The following is a 22,738-nucleotide window of genomic DNA, read 5'->3' on the forward strand; positions in this document are numbered from 1 at the left end:
GGCATGAGGCAGTTTCCTATAAGGGACAGGATGTGTTGTAGAGGGTACACAGCTATTAATGTAATTCCTTCTGTGCAATATTGATGATTAGGATGTTTGCCTAACATGTTCATGCAAGATGCAATGTAACCAGTAGTTACTGGTTGCTTCCTCCAACTGTGAGTTAGGATGGTGATGCCCTGTTGTTAAGGCTAATGCCTAATGTGTTTTTGCTAAGTGCCATATACCCAGTAGTTACTGGTTGTTTTCACTACTGGTTGATTGTGATTTTCACTACTTGTATAACAGTTATGACAGTGGCCCGATTGGCCCTGTAATGGACAATCCCCTGTAAAGTGATACCTAGTGCCAGGTGGCACAGTGTACATATATATGTGATAATGCTCTGATGTGTTTTATGGATAATACAAAAGCTATTTTTGTATAACCTTTTGTGGAGTCTCTTTTGTGGTGTGCCTAGTGTATTGCTGCTATGTGACTGTGTTGCACCAACGCTTTACACATTGCCTCTGGGATAAGCCTGACTGCTCGTGCCAAGCTACCAGGGGAGTGAGCAGGCGTTATCTTCCCTTGCCCTGACTAGAGTGTTGGTTTCTGCCTGGCTTATGCACTTACCCTAGCCAACCAGAAATCCCATTTCTAACACTCATTATTTCAAATACCATTATTTCAAGTAGCACAGCAGGTCAACTTGCTGCACAGCATGAAAGGGCAGGAAGGCACCGTATTTAAAATAATACAGCACACTCCTGTGTTTTGCTTGCGCTGGTGCTCTTTTGGCTGCCTAGCACCAACACAGGCACCCTTGCGCTATGGTGCAAGGGTGCATTATTTGCAGACAGCATTGTTTTTGTGCAAGAAGGGACACCATCTGGCACAAAAACAATCCTTTAAAACATTTTCCTCCAGTACATAAGTAAAGAGGAAACAACAAGGGGAAATAAAGATATTTCTCCTTGTTACGCCTCAGCTGGGGAGGTGTAGCGTTTTGGCGCATTCCCAGGTCTACCCGTTATGGTAAATCTGGGTGTGCGACACAATCCATGGCCATCCAGGCTACATCCATGGAACACCCCCCTAGGGCGGTGTAATGCAATGCAGTGATTTGCACTGTGTTGCGTTACTCTAGATTTATGAAGCCATGCAGAGTCATGCAAGGTGGCCTTGCATGGCTGGATAAATCCCACTTATTAGTTGCGTCACCCTCATGCTTTTTTGCGTGGCGCAAGGACAATGCAAATACTTGGTAATTATACCCCTATATATCTGTAATTTCAGGGTGTTCAATTAAAGAGGGATCATAAGTAATCTCTCAAAGGTCCCCCATTAAATGGGAAACTAAATGGGGAAATCAGTGGAACTTTACTGAAGTACACATAGTATTCCTAAATCCAGCCCTTTACTGGAGAAAATTCCACCACCTTACCTGGTGTATTTGTCCCTAGTATTACCTGTGGTCGATTTGCATGCGGAAATATCGCATGCAAATTCGAAATACGTGCTTGGCTCATGATACCAATTTGTGTGAAATCTCTTTTAATGTGTCCAAGTAAAGTTTGAAATAAAGAATAACTATGCTCTGTGCGTGCTGAGCACTGATACAATAAGGCAGAGGAAAAGCATGCACACTATTTTTGTTCCTTTTATAAAAACGGAATTGAATAAAATAGGAACACATCAATTGCATGGTATTATAATATATTATATAGTGTAATATATATAATAAGAAATTGATACCAAATATCTTAATCGTTTTTGAAATGTAAAATACGATGCAAATCAGAAAAAAAGTGGTGGAAAATTACATTGTTCTATATCTTAAAGAAAGATTATCCATCAATTAGGATTTATTTGGTAAAATCTCCATTATAATTGTAAAGTATATATAATGAAAAATATGTGATACGTAGGATAAATAATGGTTCCATAGCCGAGTTTTTCAATTTTTGCAAAGGTGAAAATATTTTTCTGTAATCTGGAGTGAGAAAACACTAACTCATTCTGTAGTACACAAGAATCTACATTGATTTATCAGCCAGGTTACATAAAGACTCAGTTCTCTGACCATCATCCACACAAGAGCTTGCCAACTTCACAACATGAGTCTGTTAAGCATTGGTATAGTGCAGTAACTATTACTAGCAAGCTTTGACATACCTCTAGCTTCTAACAATTTTCTGGGGCTGTATGTATCCTGTTTGCTTCGCTGGCTAAGTGCAGAACTGATGCCCTGTTTTTATGCGCTTGCATTGTATAAAGTACATTATTTAAACCTGATGTTTCTCTGGGTTAGTGCACTATTTTAGACAGCGCTGCTGAGAAAGAGCAAGGGGCAAACCGTTCTCACTGTTTCCGAGCTGTATTGTCTGAAAAGAAAGCTGTAACTCAGAAACATACATTGAGTTACACGAATTGACTTTATCCAGTGCAATTGCCTAAAATCAGGAGTTCTGCTCTGCTCTGAAGCAGTGGAGCCCATCCTGAAATTGCCCTCGGTGTTTACATGCGCTCTTTACACAAGACATTTATAATGCACTGTGATGAGAAAGCCGTCTCCGTATCGCTGGGATTTTAGATCGGTAGCACTGCAAAGATTACATATCTCTATGTAAAATTTAAATTGCAGCGCTCATAGGGAACGCATTATCCTTCGAGCAGCACATCGCCAATGGCAACCCGGAAATAGACTCCGCTGTTTTGACATCGCCATCCGACACAAGCTGCTTAAAGGTTGGAAGACAGAACATTCTAGGCTTGGGATGTGATGTTGCAGCGATAGGGCCCGCTCTGCGTGGGCGCGTGCCATCACTCACCCTTGGCACGGTAGCAGGTCCTGGTCTGTCAGCCCCGGCTCCTCGAGCTGCTGATAGGCTGGTCCCGTAATCCCATTGAGTCGGCCTCGGGGCAGTGGAGGAGTCCTCCGAAAGGCATGTCTCTGCAGCATGATGTTTCTTTGTCCTGGACTGCACGGAAAAAAGAGATTTCAAGAGTAAGGGCTAACAGACAAGACAAACTGGCAGCAGTGAAGAGGGTTCTCATTCCATTGTATGCACTGTTTCAGATTTTTCTTTTTTTTTTTTTTTTTTTTTTTTTATTAGAAATTTTTTATTGGTATACAAAAGAAGGTCGTACAAAAATATATATATACAGATATAGGTACAAAGACGACGGTCATATATATCTACTGTTCTCCCTCCACTGGAGAAGAAAAGAGAAGAGAGGGGGGGGGGGACTGTTTCAGATTTTTCAATTTTGAAAAAATAACTTTATCTCCATAACATGAATGACAAAAACATAAATACATTGGCTTCGGGTACTGACATTGTTCCTATGTCATACATCTTTAAAGCCACCAAAAAAAACCCCCTCTCCCCCTCGCCCCCGCCCCTGTTACAAGTTTCACAAGGGGCTGTATAGGAAGTTACAGGTCCACACAAAATGACAAGTTTCCAAGTTTTGTTTTTGTCCGGGGATTCATTGCTGAATGCAGTCGCCATCTCTATGTGAAGCTCTTGGTAAGAATGAGTTGTTACAAAGGACAATTGGGTGTGTTATTTTTGATTTTCCCAGGGATTCCTTATTTCTCACCCATGCAGATGAGGTAATCCTTCGCCCTTGCACCTGTGCCACATTACAGATGTGTGCATAGAGGCAAACAAAACATCAAGAGATGCTCTAACGTATCAAGAAGGGAACGAGGGTCCCATGCACTCCCTCTCAGGGGCAACCCATTGCACACAAGCACAATCACTCACTGCACAACCGATGCCCCCTTTCCAAATTTAGACTGGTTTTTGAAACTGTGCAGGTGAACATGAACACAAAACTTTAAAGACTCGGCCTCTGTCTTTCAATTAAAAACAGTGGAAAAGGCACATTTGCTATGAAAATTCGCACCGTCCCAGTCTCCGCCCTCCACACCGACTTAAGTATGCGAGACAGAAAAAAACAGTGTGCCAAAACCATAATGCAGCCCCTGGTCTCACATCGATGGCCTTCACATGCTGAAACATAGTCAGTGCCTAAATGGGTGAGTTCTTGAATTCCTGTGAGGTGGTGTGCATGTAACATGAACTCCTGGTATTAATTGATCATCTTTGTGATTCATAGCATGGATGGCATAGAGGGCATCAGCAGCAGAGGTTGTGAAATGCCTGGTCATGAAAATTAAGGCACGTCCCCAAGAATGACCACCAAATGCAAACACCAACACAAATTAAGCATTTAAGACTTCTACGGTACCCAAAGCCTCCCCATCACCATGCGCCTTTAGTAAATAGTTGTGTTGTTTCAGTTTGATTCATTACTACTTAGTGGAATGCACTGCAGTTGCTCTTATGAATGTTGATCTGAGCAAGTTTTCATAAGTGCTTCCATGGTTTACAATAAGAACAGCTATCTTTTGTTCCCAAACCCATTCCTGTCCTGGAGGTTACTCATTTCTTATGACTGGCAGTTAAATATCTATGATATTTCATGTCCTCCTTGTTCACCTAAACACAAATCCTCATGACAGAAATGGGGTTTCAGGTTGGCTGGGGTATGCACCTAAGCCAGGCAGGACACACCACTCTAGTCAGAGTGTGCAAGTTGCAGACCAAAGATAACCTGTGTTCACCCCCATGTAGCTTGAACCAGAGCAGTCAGGCGTATCCCCTGAGGTAATGTGTAAAGGTTTTGCGCAGCACACTCACACAGAATCACAATGAGTACACCACATGAGAGACTCCACACAAACCTATATAAAAATATGTGTCTCATATTAGGAATATATCACCAAACCAAAATAAACATGGATTAGAAACATTGTGCATATTATGTACACACTGAAGTAGTATTCAACACCGAGCTTGGAACTTGGAGCATGCAGATTAAAAGGGGTTAAAGCTTGAGGCCCTTTATGTTCGGGGGACCCTAAGGTAAACCATGGACAAGCCAGCAAGCCCATGGAGATCTTGGGTGCAAGGAGATGTGGAGGGCACGACCTTTCCTCCAGCAAGCTGTGGACCAACACAGAAGAGCACAGTGCAAAGTGGCAGTCCATCCTAACAACACTGCAATCAGCTTGTACCATGCCAGCTCAGCAGAGCAGTGGCAAAGAGGATGTCCCTCCTGGTAGTGAAGCTCCTCTTAGTTTCAGAATCTCCTCAGGAGACCCAAGTGATCTAGAAACATGGGGACAGAGCATTCGTACTCATACCCTGGTGCCCTGCTCCTCGAAAGTGGAAGAAGTTTCCAGCAAAGTCTGTAAGGTTCCAGGAGTTTCCCTCCTCCCCTGCCCTACCCTGGCTCCAGACTGAGGTAGGGGGCTAATTAGCCCTTTCTGTGGGGGCAGGACACAGCCTATGAAATATAAAGTGCGCCTCTCCTCCCTCTCTCACTCTCCTGGAAGACTATTAGTATGTAGATTCAGCCAGTCACTTCCATGTGATGGCTGTCTGGAAAGTATGTACAAAATGTAGCTGTCACTCTGCCTTAGATGTGGATTGGAGTCAGGTGGCAAAGTACATAGCGTTATAAATACAGAAAAGTGCCCACTTCTAAAAGTGGCGTTTCTAAAATAGTGATTGCGAGTCCAACTACACTAGTGAGCATGATTTCTAACAATTCTAAAGCGTCCAAACATACCTAAGCTACTCCTTTCAGAGCAGGGATTATAACGTAAGTACATATAAGGGAATTCCCAATGCCTGCCTATGAGAGGAGTAGGGCTCACAGTAGTGAGAAACAAAATAGGGTGTTTGTCACTACCAGGACATTCCACACAATACAGGCACATGTCCTACCTTTTTACCTACGGAGCACCCTGTCCAGATGGCTCCCTAGGGCCTCACTTAGGGGTGACTTATTTGAAGTAGAAGGGGAGTTTAAACTTGGCAAATAGTTTAAAATGCGAAGTTAATGTGACAGTAATCAGTAAACTGCACACGCAGGCGCTGCAGCGGCAGGCCTGAGACAGGTTTGAAAGGCTGCTTCTGTGGGTGTCGCAATCTGCACTGCAGACCCACTAGTAGCATTTAATTTACAGGCCCTGGGTAAATGGGATACCACTTTACAAGGAATTTACAAGTAAATGTAATTTGCCAAACGGTGTCAACCAGTCAAACCATGTTATAGGGGGGAGAGCAGATTCACTTTAGCACTGATTAGCAGTGGTAATGTGCCTATGAACTATTTATCCAGAGGTAAAAATACAGTGTTATCGTGTTCCAAGCAGTTGTCCTGCTTCACCTTTGCACACCAATCATAAGATTTTAAAAGGAGACAATGTATAGAAGGTCAAGCCGCAACATATGACCAAATGCCAACAAAACAAAAACGAATTATATGCATTAGTTGAATATGCATACGTTAGTAGAAGCCCAGTGTACTTTTCTAAATGAGTGATACGTGTGAACTTACCACGCAAACATGTAAATTTGCTAATGAGCAAGAAAGAGTGGATGAGCTCCAGGGCAGCTAAGAGGAATGGCTACAGATGCAATATTATTATATGACCCAAAAGTAATCAGTTCTTTGAGACTCAAAAATCTTTAGGCAGACATTTACTATTTGTTGGACATGTAGCTTTCTGCAGGGTTACTTTTTGCCTTCACTCCTCCTGTTTGCTGAACCTGTTTTTATTGGCTTTGGGGACTAACTGCACTTTGCCACTGCCAACCTGTGCAAAGGTGCGTGTGCTCACTCCTTAAAACATAGTAAAATTACCTTACACCCAATTGTCACATTTAATTTACTTATAAGCACCTAGTAAAGTGATTCTACATGTATCAGGGCCTGTACATTAAATGCAACTGATGAGTCTGCAGCACTTATTGTGCCATACACTAAAGTAGCCTTGTTAAATGTGTTTTTGGCCCGCCACTGCAGCCTGTGTGCAGTTTTAAACTGTCATTTCAATTTGGCAAAAAAAAAAACTTTTGCCAAGCCTAAACCTCCCTGGTTTATAAATATGTCACCTCTAGGGAAGGCCCCAAATAGCTGATAGGGCACAGCACATGGTATTTAAAATGTTGGGCATGTTGTGGGAAATCAGGACCTGTTTGCAGTGCCCCCCCCCAATGTTTGCCCCCATTTTGACTACTAGATGCTGGTTTTCTGATGCAGACTGTACCCTGTGCTCTGCTAACCAGGCTCTGTGTAAAAAGTACATGGTAATTTGGTATAATCATAATTGGCAATGACAGACTCCTGTAAGTACCTAGTATATAATAAGGCATGGGGGATTTCCACTGTTAGATTTATAATTACTATGATGGAAAATAAGTTATTTAAATGTATTTTCTGTGAGCCAAAATCCAGCCTTTCAGCTGCTCTCTCCTGATTGGTCAGCCTCTGTCCAGGCTGGCCAGGCTGCTCTAATAAGGTGTGAAAAGCCTTGCTAGAGAGACAATGGGATTCCTGTGGGCGGAGAAGTACAAGATGTAGAGCAGGTGTCAGGAAGGGGGTTAGGGGTTGACAAACTGGTCTTCAGAGGGAGATTGACATTTCAGGACAGCACATGCTGATCCCCACATCCTGCCACTCCAGCCACACAGGGGCCCCTGAAATTAGATTAGGGAGAGGGCTGACGAGGGAGTGTTTAGGAAATTTAGCCATACCAGTAGGTTGGTTTAGCCTGATCCACCTCCTCTGGAGAGACTTTCTCTAAGTTTCAGAGAATTTTGCTTTCTGGGACATGAATATGCCACACATTGGAGGAAGTGGTCATACACCTAGGTGGCATTGGTCATTGGTGCCCCCTGCTTGACTACCAGGAACACTAGATAAATATGGAAGAGCTGCATAGATGCTTAGATCTGCTGTCTGAAACTACCAGGAGAAGAAGGACTGCCCTGCTGGAATCTGGACCTGCACTCTTAAGGACTGCACATGCTACACCATCTGATACTACAGCCATAAGGGCTTTGTCTTGCTTCAAGAAGGATTAAGGAGTGGACTCTCTGCAAGCTACCAGTTAACAGAGCCCACTTGCATCATCGGTACCATAGAGTCCCCATCCTGGAGTGGGTCCAGTGGACTTTTAAGGATTTGGCCAGGTGCATTGTGGGATTTGATATCCAGATATTCCAAGGAACATTTAGGCGATGCCAGACCCTTGGTTTTGTGTTTTGGGCACTTTGAACCCTCAGGAGGAACTTGAGGAAGAAGTTCCAGAAGTTTAGAGAAGTTTTGAGCAACTTATGGAAAAAGCTCCATAAGGTGACCTACTCTACATCGAGAGACAAGGCAGCTACCTTCGCCGTGACTCGGAATTCAGGTTCATCTTACTGAAAGCTCCATAGCTCAAGACTTCCATGATTTGACTGGGGCCTCGTGGAGAAGCACTCTACCAATGTCACATTATATTCTGCATACTGAAGGGGAAAGCTCGACGTCAAAAGAAAACGACTCCAGAAAAGTTTCTAAGTCCAAAGGTCAAATTTTGCCTGAGGCTTCCCGCTTAGTGTACCCGACCAGGGATCCATTGCGGTCGGCCTCAAGCATTGACTTTGTCCCGGTCAAGCGCGGCCAGATGTCATAAAGTGGCACTAAATGCTTTTAAGCACTAGAAAGTGTTTATTCTTTAACAAGTCATATCTCCTACATTGAATTGTGTCGTTCTGGTGTTTATTTTTTCATAAACATGTAATCTATTTGTAGAAACAGGAGTTTGATTTTTATATTGTGTTGTGTCTTACTTATTTAAAGTATTGGTGTTTTTAAGTGCTTTACACACCTGTCTCCTAAGCTGTGCATGCCTGCTTGTTGCAAGCTACCAAGGGTTGAGCAAGGGAATACTTTATTGAGACCATGACTCACTCTTTAATTGTGTTTGTGGATGTATTACTAGTGGAAACTCATTAATTATCACTACTAATAATCATCTTCCAACACATGTAGTTTTGAGTTTTACATGTCGTGGTAATGAAAAACTCCTAAATGTGTTTTCCCTACTGCAAGGCCTACCTCTTCCATAGGATAACATCGGGTTACCTTATTGCATTAAATAAGCAATAACATTTGGTTGGGACAGGTAGAAATGGCAGGCTCGGTCTCTAATGAATTTTAATTTAAAACCCGCTTTAATAGTAAAGTTGGATTTTAGGTCACAATTTTGAACATGCCACTTTTAAAACTTGGTATTTTCTTGTCCTAACAATTAGGTTCCTGGAGCCTATATCCTGACTCACAGACTTGGGTGTAGTTGGCAGTTGGACTTTGTATTCCTCCCACACAGTATCACAAAGGGGGAGTGGTTGTTGGCAGGATGGGCCATCCTGACCTGATGGGAGGGGCAGAACTATTACCTACCACACTTGCATTCAAAGGAGCTGCCTCAGCACATACAGAAATAACCTCAAACTAGCCATTTGTGGCTCTAGACATCTTTGGACCATGGCTGGGGAAGGTAGGAAATTACAGAACCATACATTTGCTGTAAATCAAAACGTTTCTCCCACTTCAAATCTGGCAAGAGGTATGCATATTGTACCCTCAACCAACTCTTCAGTGCCTTCCTAGACCTTTGGATACTACAGACAAAGGACTGCCCTGCTGCCCTAGGCCTGCCCTGCTGCCTGATGCCAGCCCTGCTGTCTAAGAAGTAAACTGGACCTGCTGCCTTCATCCCGGTCTACCTGAAGTGACTCCAAGTGTCAGCTGAATGACCTCTTGTTAAGAGCTACAAGAACATAACAAGCTCCAGAGCCTAGCCCCTGATAGCCAGGGATGACCAGCAATGCGAGATGTACACTTTGCGCTACAGCATTGACAGCCCATGGTGACGGACAATGCGAATCTGCAGCAATGACCATCCACGATCCGTGACAGGATTTTTGTGTGGCAGCGACTACCATCCGTGATATCCATCCTGCTCTATGCACTACAGTGATAACATCCACAGAGCTTTTCCTGCTGCTCGCAGCCTTCTCCACTGCGAACAGGACTCTTCACTCCAGACTTTGAGAAGGTATTATTGTTAGGGGAAGTAACCTGGTCCCTGGATCCGGCTTGCTCTCCATTGTGGGCAGCCTGAACTTCTGTAGAGCACAACTAGAAGACCGTGACTAGCACGTCCTGCTTTTACGTGCACTACCTATTAAAATCTTTGAAATTGCATATCTCCGGTCCTACTGATTTGGAGTGAAATAATTTATTAAAATGTACTCTGTTTTTATAAATTGGGATTATCTTGTGTTGTGTTTTCATTTATTACTATTTTTTAAGTACTGCATAAATACTTCAGATATTGCCTCAAAGTTAAGCCTGACTGATTTTGTGCCAACCTACCAGAGGGTTAAGCACAGATTAATGTATGACTTTGTGGATAAACATTGCAAAGATGTGGCTGTTGCTTGCAAATGACTCACACCCCCTCAACCATCAAACCAATTGCTCACACTACTCATATTAATGTGCTTAACCTTTGAATGCTGGACCACATGAACGCAGGTTTGAAAATGGTGTCGGGCAGCAATCTATCCACTATCAATGCCAATGGTACAAAAGAAAAAATATTGCTGGAAAAGAAAGAATGAACTGTGGATAAATATAGAAACCCATTAATTTACCAAATTCTACATGTGAATCAAGTATGCAGTGCCTGCATTACTCTGGGGTAGGTTTAGTAAAACAGCCATAGGACACCATTGTATGTGAAAATATGTGCGTACAATTGGCATTGTTTACATTGTATAAGATTCATTAGGCAAAATATTTAAATTAGCAAAACGCTGTGAGTTTATCCCGGAGTACAAAATTCTATAGGCAGGCTAAATTTGAACATCACTCAAAAAGCACTTATATGAATTGACCAAACAGTGAGTGTGTTGTCTTAAATATTTACACTGGCTTCCTGTCTCTTATTTATTTGTGTACCAATTTAAATGCCTTTCTACCGCATATGACTGCAATCTCTCATAACATGTAATCATTTAAAGTTTTGAATTTCTTATTTCTTCATATCTAATCATGACTAAAATGTCGTTTTGGACACCTTTAACAACTAATAAAAAAATCTCTTCCCTCTTGAACTTGTTTTTTGATGCCATTACCCTGTTAGAAAATAATTTGTTATCACAAATAGTATGTTTTGGAGCGGCATAAGACTTTATTCAGCGATAAAGCAACATGTTTAGGCAAGAAAAAGCCAACCACTTCCACCAGCAAAGCAGTATTTCCCTGCACATCCACGTTTGAAATTTCAAAGCACGAAAACTATTCAGTGCGGACTTTCAAAAGAGCTTTCAAAAAGGCATACATTCTTCTGTCTGGGATTACATATGTTCACGTCTTTTGTTAGTCTGCACTCCAGCGCCCTCTTCAAAAGGCTGTCCATATAGCGACCATGAAAGTATTTGTATTACAATTGCACCGAAACATGTATGCATGGAATATAATTTGAGATGCCTATGGTGCTCCTGTCATCAAGGTTGCTCTTAGCTGATCGTAAACATATTTATATTTATGTATATATTTGTATAGATGACAGTTTCAAGATGATGGTTGCCTCCTATTGTTAGTGAACAGTGCACTGCTTGGCACGCACAGTCCGTCCTTCCATCTCCCATTATTTTTATGATCAACTGACCCTGACTTTGTGTGCAGTGAGGCATCGTTTAATTTACCTTCAGTCAGCCCCACTTCATTGTTAAACTTGTTCCCCTTCCCCCTTACTCGCCCCTCCCCCCTTAGAGTGAAGCTGCTGACCTGAAGTCAAGAGGGCTCCCATCCAGGTTAGAAGAACACACAGTTTAAGAGGGGGACAACCAAAACCGTTAACAACTTGATAAGCGAATCTTCCTGGCTCGCTTATCAAGTTGTTAACAGTTTTGAAAATAGAAAAAAAAACATTTATGGGTGTAAAAGAAGAAAGAATAGTAGCTTGTAGGCACTTTGGAGATAACGGACAGAATGGTAGAAAAAGGAAAGAGATGGATTAATGATATTGAGATATATAATGCTAGAAAATGAAGGCACACAGATGGAAAGCGATGGCAGTGATAGATAGCCAGAAAGGCAGGCAGACCGGAAGACAGACAGACAGACAGATAGGCAGACAGACAGATACCAGAGCGACAGTACATGGGTGGGCCGACAAAGGCACACATGCAAGAGAGATAACAAAAACACATTTTTCTCTCCTCGCTCGTGTCCCTGGAAGTTTTGACTTTCTATTTCAGTCTTTTCATCAATCCTTCTGTCCTATTGTCCTTGTGCCCTGTCCTAGATAAGTCAGGCAGGCTTGGCTCAGTTTAATTGCACCCTTGAATGTCTCATTGTTTGCTATACAGCAGGTTGCCCCAGCTTAGCCACGCAGTCTGCATTTACATGAGAACCGTTTCCTTTATTCTTGGGGGCAGATTTATGAAGGCCTTGCGCCGCCGGTGCGTCATTTTTAACATGGGAAAAAGTGAGGCACCGGCGGCGCAAGGCCTTCATAAATCTGCCCCTTGATATTTTGCTCATATTGAATTTCAGAACTCAAAATAATTTGCTGCCCGGTTGATGCAGTTTGGGTACATATTAAGGAGAACAACGGTCCTTAGGGTTAGAAATTTTTAACAATTCAATGGCATATAGACTCCAATCAGTACTACATCAGAAAGTTTTTCAGTACCCAGCCGGGCCTGAATTTTTATTCAAGTATAGATATAAATAAAAGGACCAAGCGAGAGGTCTGATTAAGAAACTGATAGGGTACAAGCCTGTACCTATCCAGAACACACTCGAACAGGGTTCGGGGGTGGAAAAAGTAAGAAAGGAAAGAAAATAAGGAATATCAGGCAAAAAGAACATGGGAGCCAACTGTCCCTTGCATCATAAATACACTTTCAAAGCAAGTTCAGACAGACAATCACTGTAACAATATTAACACAATAGACAGGTTACAGAATTGTAAAAAGTGTCGACGGCGTTTTGATCCCCAGGCTCCTATTGAACTGGGATCATCATCAGGACTTTATAATGTTTTGCCTGTGTGTACTTTTTGAAAAAAGCCTGTTCATAGTGGAGAAAAACAACAAGATGGGAGGAAAAAGAAAAGGATTCTTGTTTAAATACAGCACTTGTTTCAGGTACTCTAAACATGGATTCACATATTATTCTTCCGTTCCATGCCAAAGTGCTCGTGCGACAGATCAAACCCATTCAAATCGACATCTTATTTATGGTGTTGCAATCTCATGCATTCCCGACGAGTGCCCGCAGGTTTTAAATTAAACTCGAGTTGGTCAATTATTCTAAGAAATTATCACACAATAACGTGATTGTGACCGGAGTGATAGTTTCAAGTATGGGGCCGGGGTTGCTACAACGTGTGCATGCCGATCGTGAAGCGCCACGTAGAATTACAGCGAGACTACCTTGTATACATGCAGCACGTGGAAAGTATCTAAGTGCCTATTGTGATTCCAAGGTGTGCGAAAGGGACAAACCTTTTCAGAGCATTAATTACTCTGTTCCGGTGGAACAAGAAGGGGTAGAGTTCGGTGGAAGTGGACGGTGCCTAAAATGAAAGGCGGGTCAGTTACAGTCTAAAAACGTTTCTTGCGTGGCAGGCAGTATGCGATCAGTGCGTATAGTTACCTCGATTCCTACTCGGTAGACATAATAATGTCACCCGTTTGTGAGGATTCCTCCATTTCGAAAAATTGCATATCAATTCTAGCCACACGGTGGTGGGCACTCCAATTATTTCACGATCTGCGAAAAACGGGATTCTAATTAATTAAAAACCAATTGCTATGGAAACAAGACACGGGGAGCGTCATTTGGCCCTTACCTTTAGTGCACAGACGATGCTGCCTTGCTCGTAATTCGAGCAGAAATCGGTCGGCGTGCTCAATGGCAGTAAACCGACTCAGCGACAATCCGGAAATGAGTTGCTGACCGGCTTGGTGCATTTAAGTGAAAGGGAAGAGGGAGTGAGGGTACGTGTCACTATGGCGGCCATCTTAGAATGGTATCTATTACATAGAACGTAGGGCGATAAAGGTGACTAAGTGCCCGCATTCATGCATTTAGATTATTTTAAGATTCTTTGTCAAGGAGAAAAACACAATGCAAATGGGTGAAAATTATTTTGACCAACATTATAAACATTATTTGCACATTTTTGCGATTGTTTCTAGTTTCAACGTACAATTACAATCAATAAATAATGTGCTCAGTCTTTTGAACAGCGCTGGGCATTATTTGAAAACAAACTTAAAGTAATTTTTCTTTGAGACCATCTTTGGATCCTACAGAGATTCCATAAGTGTACATTTTTGGATAGTCTTTTTAGCTTCTTTTCATATTTGTAGACAGTCTTTCAAGCAAGTTAACTGAGGAGTTTAGAGCAATCCAGCCCAATCCTCAGTACGATTCAGGCCATCCTGTATTGTATCCAAAAGTATTATGCATTTCAGTTCCTCTTTGTTGAGAAGTTGGGTCATGCTTCCTCCTCTAGTCGGTAACTTTAATGCCTTTAGCACAGTCCAGCGTAACTCGTCTTCCTTGTGCTTGGCATTAATGAAATGTTCCACAAGTGGGGCATTGGGAGTTTGGCAGCGAATGCGGCTCCTGTGCTGGCAGATCCTTGTTTTTACCTTTTGCGAAGTTTGACCTACATACATTTTGTTACACGGACATTGAATCATATATATAACATTACAAGTGTTACAGTTTGAAAGGGAAGAACTAGTGAAAGTGATATTGTTAAATACTCTTGTCTTTCCTTCAATGGTCATATCACACACACTGCAGTTACCACATTTCATATGTCCAACAATGGGGGACAGGCCCCATATGGCTTCAAGCGTGGAAGATTGAGTGGGACTTGGCAATGCTGCTCGTACTAAATGGTCCTTCAAATTTTTGCTTTTTTTAAAAGCAAATAAGGGACGTTCAATTTCCAGTACGCCCGCATTAATGATAGGCCAGTGGTGGAGTACCATTTTCCTCATTTTATTCGACACTGGGGAGAAAGTAGTAACACAAGCAAGTCTTTCTTGTGGTGTCTTTGGGGTAGGTGTGAGTAAGGTTTCCCTGGGTCTGTACCATGCTCTCTTGAGTGCATTTTTGACAATTCTCCTTGGATAGCCCCTATTTTTGAGTTTGTCCGCTAAAATGGCACTTTCTTTGAAATAGTCCTGCCTACAGGAGCAATTTCTCCTAATTCGCAAGAACTGGGAGAATGGGAGTGAATCACGCAGAGCTCTGGGATGATTACTAGAATAGTCTAACAACGTGTTGCGCTCTGTGGTTTTTCTGAATATCCGAGTCAGAAGGACTCCCTCCTGGTGAAAGATGGTAAGATCCAGGAAGTCAATAGAAGATTTGTTGGATGTCAAGGTAAAGTGAAGGCCACAGCAGTTGTTATCCATCCAGTGTAGGAAGTGGCGTAGATCACTGACTTCACATCTCCAAATCATGAAGATATCGTCAATGTATCTACGCCACAACCCAATTCCTGAATAGAAGGGGTTAGATGGTGATAATACCACCTCATTTTCAATCTCATTCATAAACAATATCGCCAAGTTTGGAGCAAAAATTGCGCCCATACTCGTGCCCTTTATCTGCTGATAGAAGAGGCCATTAAATGTAAAAAAGTTCCTTGTCAGACAGATTTCGAGAAGTTGTAAAATAAACGACGTCGGTATTGCATGTGGGCGTGGCCTTGTGTCCAAAGTCTTTTGACTCACCTTTAGAGCTGCCACCTGAGGGATATTTGTATAAAGGGACTCCACGTCCATAGTACAGAGGGTGTCTGTTACTGGATCAAAAGGCAAGTTTTCAACCAGTGAAATCATGGACATGGAGTCTCTTGCGTAGCAAATGGTGGAGGGGACGAATCCCTTTAGGAAGAAATCAATGAAGGCTCCTAATGGCTCGAGGATTGATCCACAGGCGGAAACAATAGGACGACCAGGTGGTGAAGTTACACTCTTATGGATTTTTGGGAGAGTGTATATCACTGGTGTCCTAGGGCTTTTGATATTTAAGTAATTAAATTCTTTCTTAGATAAGAAACCCTCTGCCACTGCGTCTGTGGTGATTTTCTTTATCAGTTCCTGAATTTCTTTTGTTGGGTTGGACGCTAACCATTGGTAATGTTCCTTATTGTCTAGCTGTCTCTGTATTTCCGTAGTGTAAGAGTCAAGATTTTGGAGAACGATTCCGCCGCCCTTATCAGCACTTTTAATGATCAATGAGTTGTTCATTTTAAGTGTGGTAATGGCCTGTTTCTCCTTCAGTGTGATATTGTAAGGAGTGAAACTACGTTTGTTTTGCAGGATGGAAAGATCTTTTAATACCAACTTTTCAAAGGTAATTATCTCAGGGGGAATCATACCCGATGAGGGCAAAAAAGTGGAAGGTGGTCGGAAAGGAGTTAGAGCTTCACTCTCTTGACTGGGATGTAGTTGGAAAAATGCCTTAAGCCGAACTCGTCTAAAAAACCTCATTAGTTCAGTCTGCAGCTCCAAAAAGTTGGGCGGGGTTGTGGGCACAAAAGTGAGGCCTTTCTTAAGGAGGGAAACTTTATCATCCCCTAGGGAGTAATTAGAAATGTTGAAAATTGGGATGGTTTCTGTGTATGCGGAAGGAGAGTTTACCACTGATAGTAATTGTTCCTCGTCCGCCGCTCGCCCGGTGGGTTGACCCATCTCTGGGTTTTCTTGACCTTCCCTCTCTGAGGTGTACCTTGTTGGCCCCTCTGTAAAAAAGCGTTTGTACCAGTGTTCTGATGTGCACCACCCCTTCTAGATGTACTGCTACCTTCACCTGCGTCTGAATTATCAGACGATTCAGCTGAGGTATCTGAGAAGCCTACTATATTCCTGCGTCTATTGAATCTCCCCCAGGGTCTATATTGTTGGGAATTAGTGTATACCCGATTTGTATAAAAGTCCTTCTGCAAGTAAGGGTATGTTACCTCAATATTGTATGATTTTATATCTTTTTTGATTTTGTTTGATTTTTTATTTTGTTCTATTCTATGAAACTCCGTGATGGTTTTGTCCACCTGTTCAAGAAGTTTCTTGCTATCTTCAGTGATGCCTGAGTCTTGAATTTGTTTTAAGATATCTGAGATCTCGACTTCAAGGGATTTAAGTGTATCAACAGCAGTGTCAATCCCTAGTGCCAGCCAATGACGTGAACAAGTTGTTCCTATGTAGCTGAAACTGGTTGTGTACTTAGGATTATCTGTAAAAATCCCTGGTATGTTGCGGACTTGTAACCCTAAGGGAATTACATCGGCTTTTAAGTAATCCGTTAGCATCAGTATCATCAGTTGCAAACAGACCTGTTTCTTTCTGAGTTTTTCTAGTTGTTCGGGGATTGTGGTATTCTCCTGACTGGGGACTTCTGAGTTGTCAGATAAAAGAGATGGACCGGAGCAGAGTTGTTTCAAATATTCATCTGTGTAGAGTGGAGCATGACCTGACATAGTGCGATATTTAGAGAAGGTAGAAAGGTTAAAGAGAATTAGAAAATAACAAGATTTTGAAACAGAAGTCAGAATAATTGAGAATTATAAGGGGGATTAGGGTACTAGGGGGACCCAAAACCACTAGGGGTTTGGACAATGAAGAGCCCTTGCAAACCAGCGTTTGCGCTCAAGTCTTTCCAGAAAAACAAGGGAACCCAATAAGTACCAAGGACCTTGGGCAAATGACTATTAAGGAGAACAACGGTCCTTAGGGTTAGAAATTTTTAACAATTCAATGGCATATAGACTCCAATCAGTACTACATCAGAAAGTTTTTCAGTACCCAGCCGGGCCTGAATTTTTATTCAAGTATAGATATAAATAAAAGGACCAAGCGAGAGGTCTGATTAAGAAACTGATAGGGTACAAGCCTGTACCTATCCAGAACACACTCGAACAGGGTTCGGGGGTGGAAAAAGTAAGAAAGGAAAGAAAATAAGGAATATCAGGCAAAAAGAACATGGGAGCCAACTGTCCCTTGCATCATAAATACACTTTCAAAGCAAGTTCAGACAGACAATCACTGTAACAATATTAACACAATAGACAGGTTACAGAATTGTAAAAAGTGTCGACGGCGTTTCGATCCCCAGGCTCCTATTGAACTGGGATCATCATCAGGACTTTATAATGTTTTGCCTGTGTGTACTTTTTGAAAAAAGCCTGTTCATAGTGGAGAAAAACAACAAGATGGGAGGAAAAAGAAAAGGATTCTTGTTTAAATACAGCACTTGTTTCAGGTACTCTAAACATGGATTCACATGTTATTCTTCCGTTCCATGCCAAAGTGCTCGTGCGACAGATCAAACCCATTCAAATCGACATCTTATTTATGGTGTTGCAATCTCATGCATTCCCGACGAGTGCCCGCAGGTTTTAAATTAAACTCGAGTTGGTCAATTATTCTAAGAAATTATCACACAATAACGTGATTGTGACCGGAGTGATGGTTTCAAGTATGGGGCCGGGGTTGCTACAACGTGTGCATGCCGATCGTGAAGCGCCACGTAGAATTACAGCGAGACTACCTTGTATACATGCAGCACGTGGAAAGTATCTAAGTGCCTATTGTGATTCCAAGGTGTGCGAAAGGGACAAACCTTTTCAGAGCATTAATTACTCTGTTCCGGTGGAACAAGAAGGGGTAGAGTTCGGTGGAAGTGGACCGTTGTTCTCCTTAATAGTCATTTGCCCAAGGTCCTTGGTACTTATTGGGTTCCCTTGTTTTTCTGGAAAGACTTGAGCGCAAATGCTGGTTTGCAAGGGCTCTTCATTGTCCAAACCCCTAGTGGTTTTGGGTCCCCCTAGTACCCTAATCCCCCTTATAATTCTCAATTATTCTGACTTCTGTTTCAAAATCTTGTTATTTTCTAATTCTCTTTAACCTTTCTACCTTCTCTAAATATTGCACTATGTCAGGTCATGCTCCACTCTACAAAGATGAATATTTGAAACAACTCTCCGGTCCATCTCTTTTATCTGACAACTCAGAAGTCCCCAGTCAGGAGAATACCACAATCCCCGAACAACTAGAAAAACTCAGAAAGAAACAGGTCCGTTTGCAACTGATGATACTGATGCTAACGGATTACTTAAAAGCCGATGTAATTCCCTTAGGGTTACAAGTCCGCAACATACCAGGGATTTTTACAGATAATCCTAAGTACCCAACCAGTTTCAGCTACATAGGAACAACTTGTTCACGTCATTGGCTGGCACTAGGGATTGACACTGCTGTTGATACACTTAAATCCCTTGAAGTCGAGATCTCAGATATCTTAAAACAAATTCAAGACTCAGGCATCACTGAAGATAGCAAGAAACTTCTTGAACAGGTGGACAAAACCATCGCGGAGTTTCATAGAATAGAACAAAATAAAAAATCAAACAAAATCAAAAAAGATATAAAATCATACAATATTGAGGTAACATACCCTTACTTGCAGAAGGACTTTTATACAAATCGGGTATACACTAATTCCCAACAATATAGACCCTGGGGGAGATTCAATAGACGCAGGAATATAGTAGGCTTCTCAGATACCTCAGCTGAATCGTCTGATAAATCAGACGCAGGTGAAGGTAGCAGTACATCTAGAAGGGGTGGTGCACATCAGAACACTGGTACAAACGCTTTTTTACAGAGGGGCCAACAAGGTACACCTCAGAGAGGGAAGGTCAAGAAAACCCAGAGATGGGTCAACCCACCGGGCGAGCGGCGGACGAGGAACAATTACTATCAGTGGTAAACTCTCCTTCCGCATACACAGAAACCATCCCAATTTTCAACATTTCCAATTACTCCCTAGGGGATGATGAAGTTTCCCTCCTTAAGAAAGGCCTCACTTTTGTGCCCACAACCCCGCCCAACTTTTTGGAGCTGCAGACTGAACTAATGAGGTTTTTTAGACGAGTTCGGCTTAAGGCATTTTTCCAACTACATCCCAGTCAAGAGAGTAAAGCTCTAACTCCTTTCCGACCACCTTCCACTTTTTTGCCCTCATCGGGTATGATTCCCCCTGAGATAATTACCTTTGAAAAGTTGGTATTAAAAGATCTTTCCATCCTGCAAAACAAACGTAGTTTCACTCCTTACAATATCACACTGAAGGAGAAACAGGCCATTACCACACTTAAAATGAACAACTCATTGATCATTAAAAGTGCTGATAAGGGCGGCGGAATCGTTCTCCAAAATCTTGACTCTTACACTACGAAAATACAGAGACAGCTAGACAATAAGGAACATTACCAAAGGTTAGCGTCCAACCCAACAAAAGAAATTCAGGAACTGATAAAGAAAATCACCACAGACGCAGTGGCAGAGGGTTTCTTATCTAAGAAAGAATTTAATTACTTAAACATCAAAAGCCCTAGGACACCAGTGATATACACTCTCCCAAAAATCCATAAGAGGGTAACTTCACCACCTGGTCGTCCTATTGTTTCCGCCTGTGGATCAATCCTCGAGCCATTAGGAGCCTTCATTGATTTCTTCCTAAAGGGATTCGTCCCCTCCACCATTTGCTACGTAAGAGACTCCATGTCCATGATTTCACTGGTTGAAAACTTGCCTTTTGATCCAGTAACAGACACCCTCTGTACTATGGACGTGGAGTCCCTTTATACAAATATCCCTCAGGTGGCAGCTCTAAAGGTGATTCAAAAGACTTTGGACACACGCCCACGCCCACATGCAATACCGACGTCGTTTATTTTACAACTTCTCGAAATCTGTCTGACAAGGAACTTTTTTACATTTAATGGCCTCTTCTATCAGCAGATAAAGGGCACGAGTATGGGTGCAATTTTTGCTCCAAACTTGGCGATATAGTTTATGAATGAGATTGAAAATGAGGTGGTATTATCACCATCTAACCCCTTCTATTCAGGAATTGGGTTGTGGCGTAGATACATTGACGATATCTTCATGATTTGGAGATGTGAAGTCAGTGATCTACGCCACTTCCTACACTGGATGGATAACAACTGCTGTGGCCTTCACTTTACCTTGACATCCAACAAATCTTCTATTGACTTCCTGGATCTTACCATCTTTCACCAGGAGGGAGTCCTTCTGACTCGGTTATTCAGAAAAACCACAGAGCGCAACACGTTGTTAGACTATTCTAGTAATCATCCCAGAGCTCTGCGTGATTCACTCCCATTCTCCCAGTTCTTGCGAATTAGGAGAAATTGCTCCTGTAGGCAGGACTATTTCAAAGAAAGTGCCATTTTAGCGGACAAACTCAAAAATAGGGGCTATCCAAGGAGAATTGTCAAAAATGCACTCAAGAGAGCATGGTACAGACCCAGGGAAACCTTACTCACACCTACCACAAAGACACCACAAGAAAGACTTGCTTGTGTTACTACTTTCTCTCCAGTGTCGAATAAAATGAGGAAAATGGTACTCCACCACTGGCCTATCATTAATGCGGGCGTACTGGAAATTGAACGTCCCTTATTTGCTTTTAAAAAAAGCAAACATTTGAAGGACCATTTAGTACGAGCAGCATTGCCAAGTCCCACTCAATCTTCCACGCTTGAAGCCATATGGGGCCTGTCCCCCATTGTTGGACATATGAAATGTGGTAACTGCAGTGTGTGTGATATGACCATTGAAGGAAAGACAAGAGTATTTAACAATATCACTTTCACTAGTTCTTCCCTTTCAAACTGTAACACTTGTAATGTTATATATATGATTCAATGTCCGTGTAACAAAATGTATGTAGGTCAAACTTCGCAAAAGGTAAAAACAAGGATCTGCCAGCACAGGAGCCGCATTCGCTGCCAAACTCCCAATGCCCCACTTGTGGAACATTTCATTAATGCCAAGCACAAGGAAGACGAGTTACGCTGGACTGTGCTAAAGGCATTAAAGTTACCGACTAGAGGAGGAAGCATGACCCAACTTCTCAACAAAGAGGAACTGAAATGCATAATACTTTTGGATACAATACAGGATGGCCTGAATCGTACTGAGTATTGGGCTGGATTGCTCTAAACTCCTCAGTTAACTTGCTTGAAAGACTGTCTACAAATATGAAAAGAAGCTAAAAAGACTATCCAAAAATGTACACTTATGGAATCTCTGTAGGATCCAAAGATGGTCTCAAAGAAAAATTACTTTAAGTTTGTTTTCAAATAATGCCCAGCGCTGTTCAAAAGACTGAGCACATTATTTATTGATTGTAATTGTACGTTGAAACTAGAAACAATCGCAAAAATGTGCAAATAATGTTTATAATGTTGGTCAAAATAATTTTCACCCATTTGCATTGTGTTTTTCTCCTTGACAAAGAATCTTAAAATAATCTAAATGCATGAATGCGGGCACTTAGTCACCTTTATCGCCCTACGTTCTATGTAATAGATACCATTCTAAGATGGCCGCCATAGTGACACGTACCCTCACTCCCTCTTCCCTATCACTTAAATGCACCAAGCCGGTCAGCAACTCATTTCCGGATTGTCGCTGAGTCGGTTTACTGCCATTGAGCACGCCGACCGATTTCTGCTCGAATTACGAGCAAGGCAGCATCGTCTGTGCACTAAAGGTAAGGGCCAAATGACGCTCCCCGTGTCTTGTTTCCATAGCAATTGGTTTTTAATTAATTAGAATCCCGTTTTTCGCAGATCGTGAAATAATTGGAGTGCCCACCACCGTGTGGCTGGAATTGATATGCAATTTTTCGAAATGGAGGAATCCTCACAAACGGGTGACATTATTATGTCTACCGAGTAGGAATCGAGGTAACTATAGGCACTGAT

The 22,738-nt window shown here is 42.1% G+C and overlaps 1 protein-coding gene across 2 annotated transcripts in view; it reads right to left on the minus strand.

The window, feature by feature from the left end:
• The window catches only part of NRG3 (neuregulin 3), a 1,733,439-nt gene that overhangs the window by 13,786 nt on the left and 1,696,915 nt on the right, over positions 1-22,738 (minus strand). For both annotated transcript variants that reach the window (XM_078641127.1, XM_078641126.1), the window contains one exon: positions 2,814-2,963. In XM_078641127.1, the coding sequence (XP_078497253.1) occupies positions 2,814-2,963 (150 nt within the window). The remainder of the gene's footprint in view (positions 1-2,813; positions 2,964-22,738) is intronic.

The sequence above is a fragment of the Lissotriton helveticus genome, chromosome 5_1 (assembly GCF_964261635.1).
Source record: "Lissotriton helveticus chromosome 5_1, aLisHel1.1, whole genome shotgun sequence".
Taxonomy (NCBI): Eukaryota; Metazoa; Chordata; class Amphibia; order Caudata; family Salamandridae; genus Lissotriton; species Lissotriton helveticus.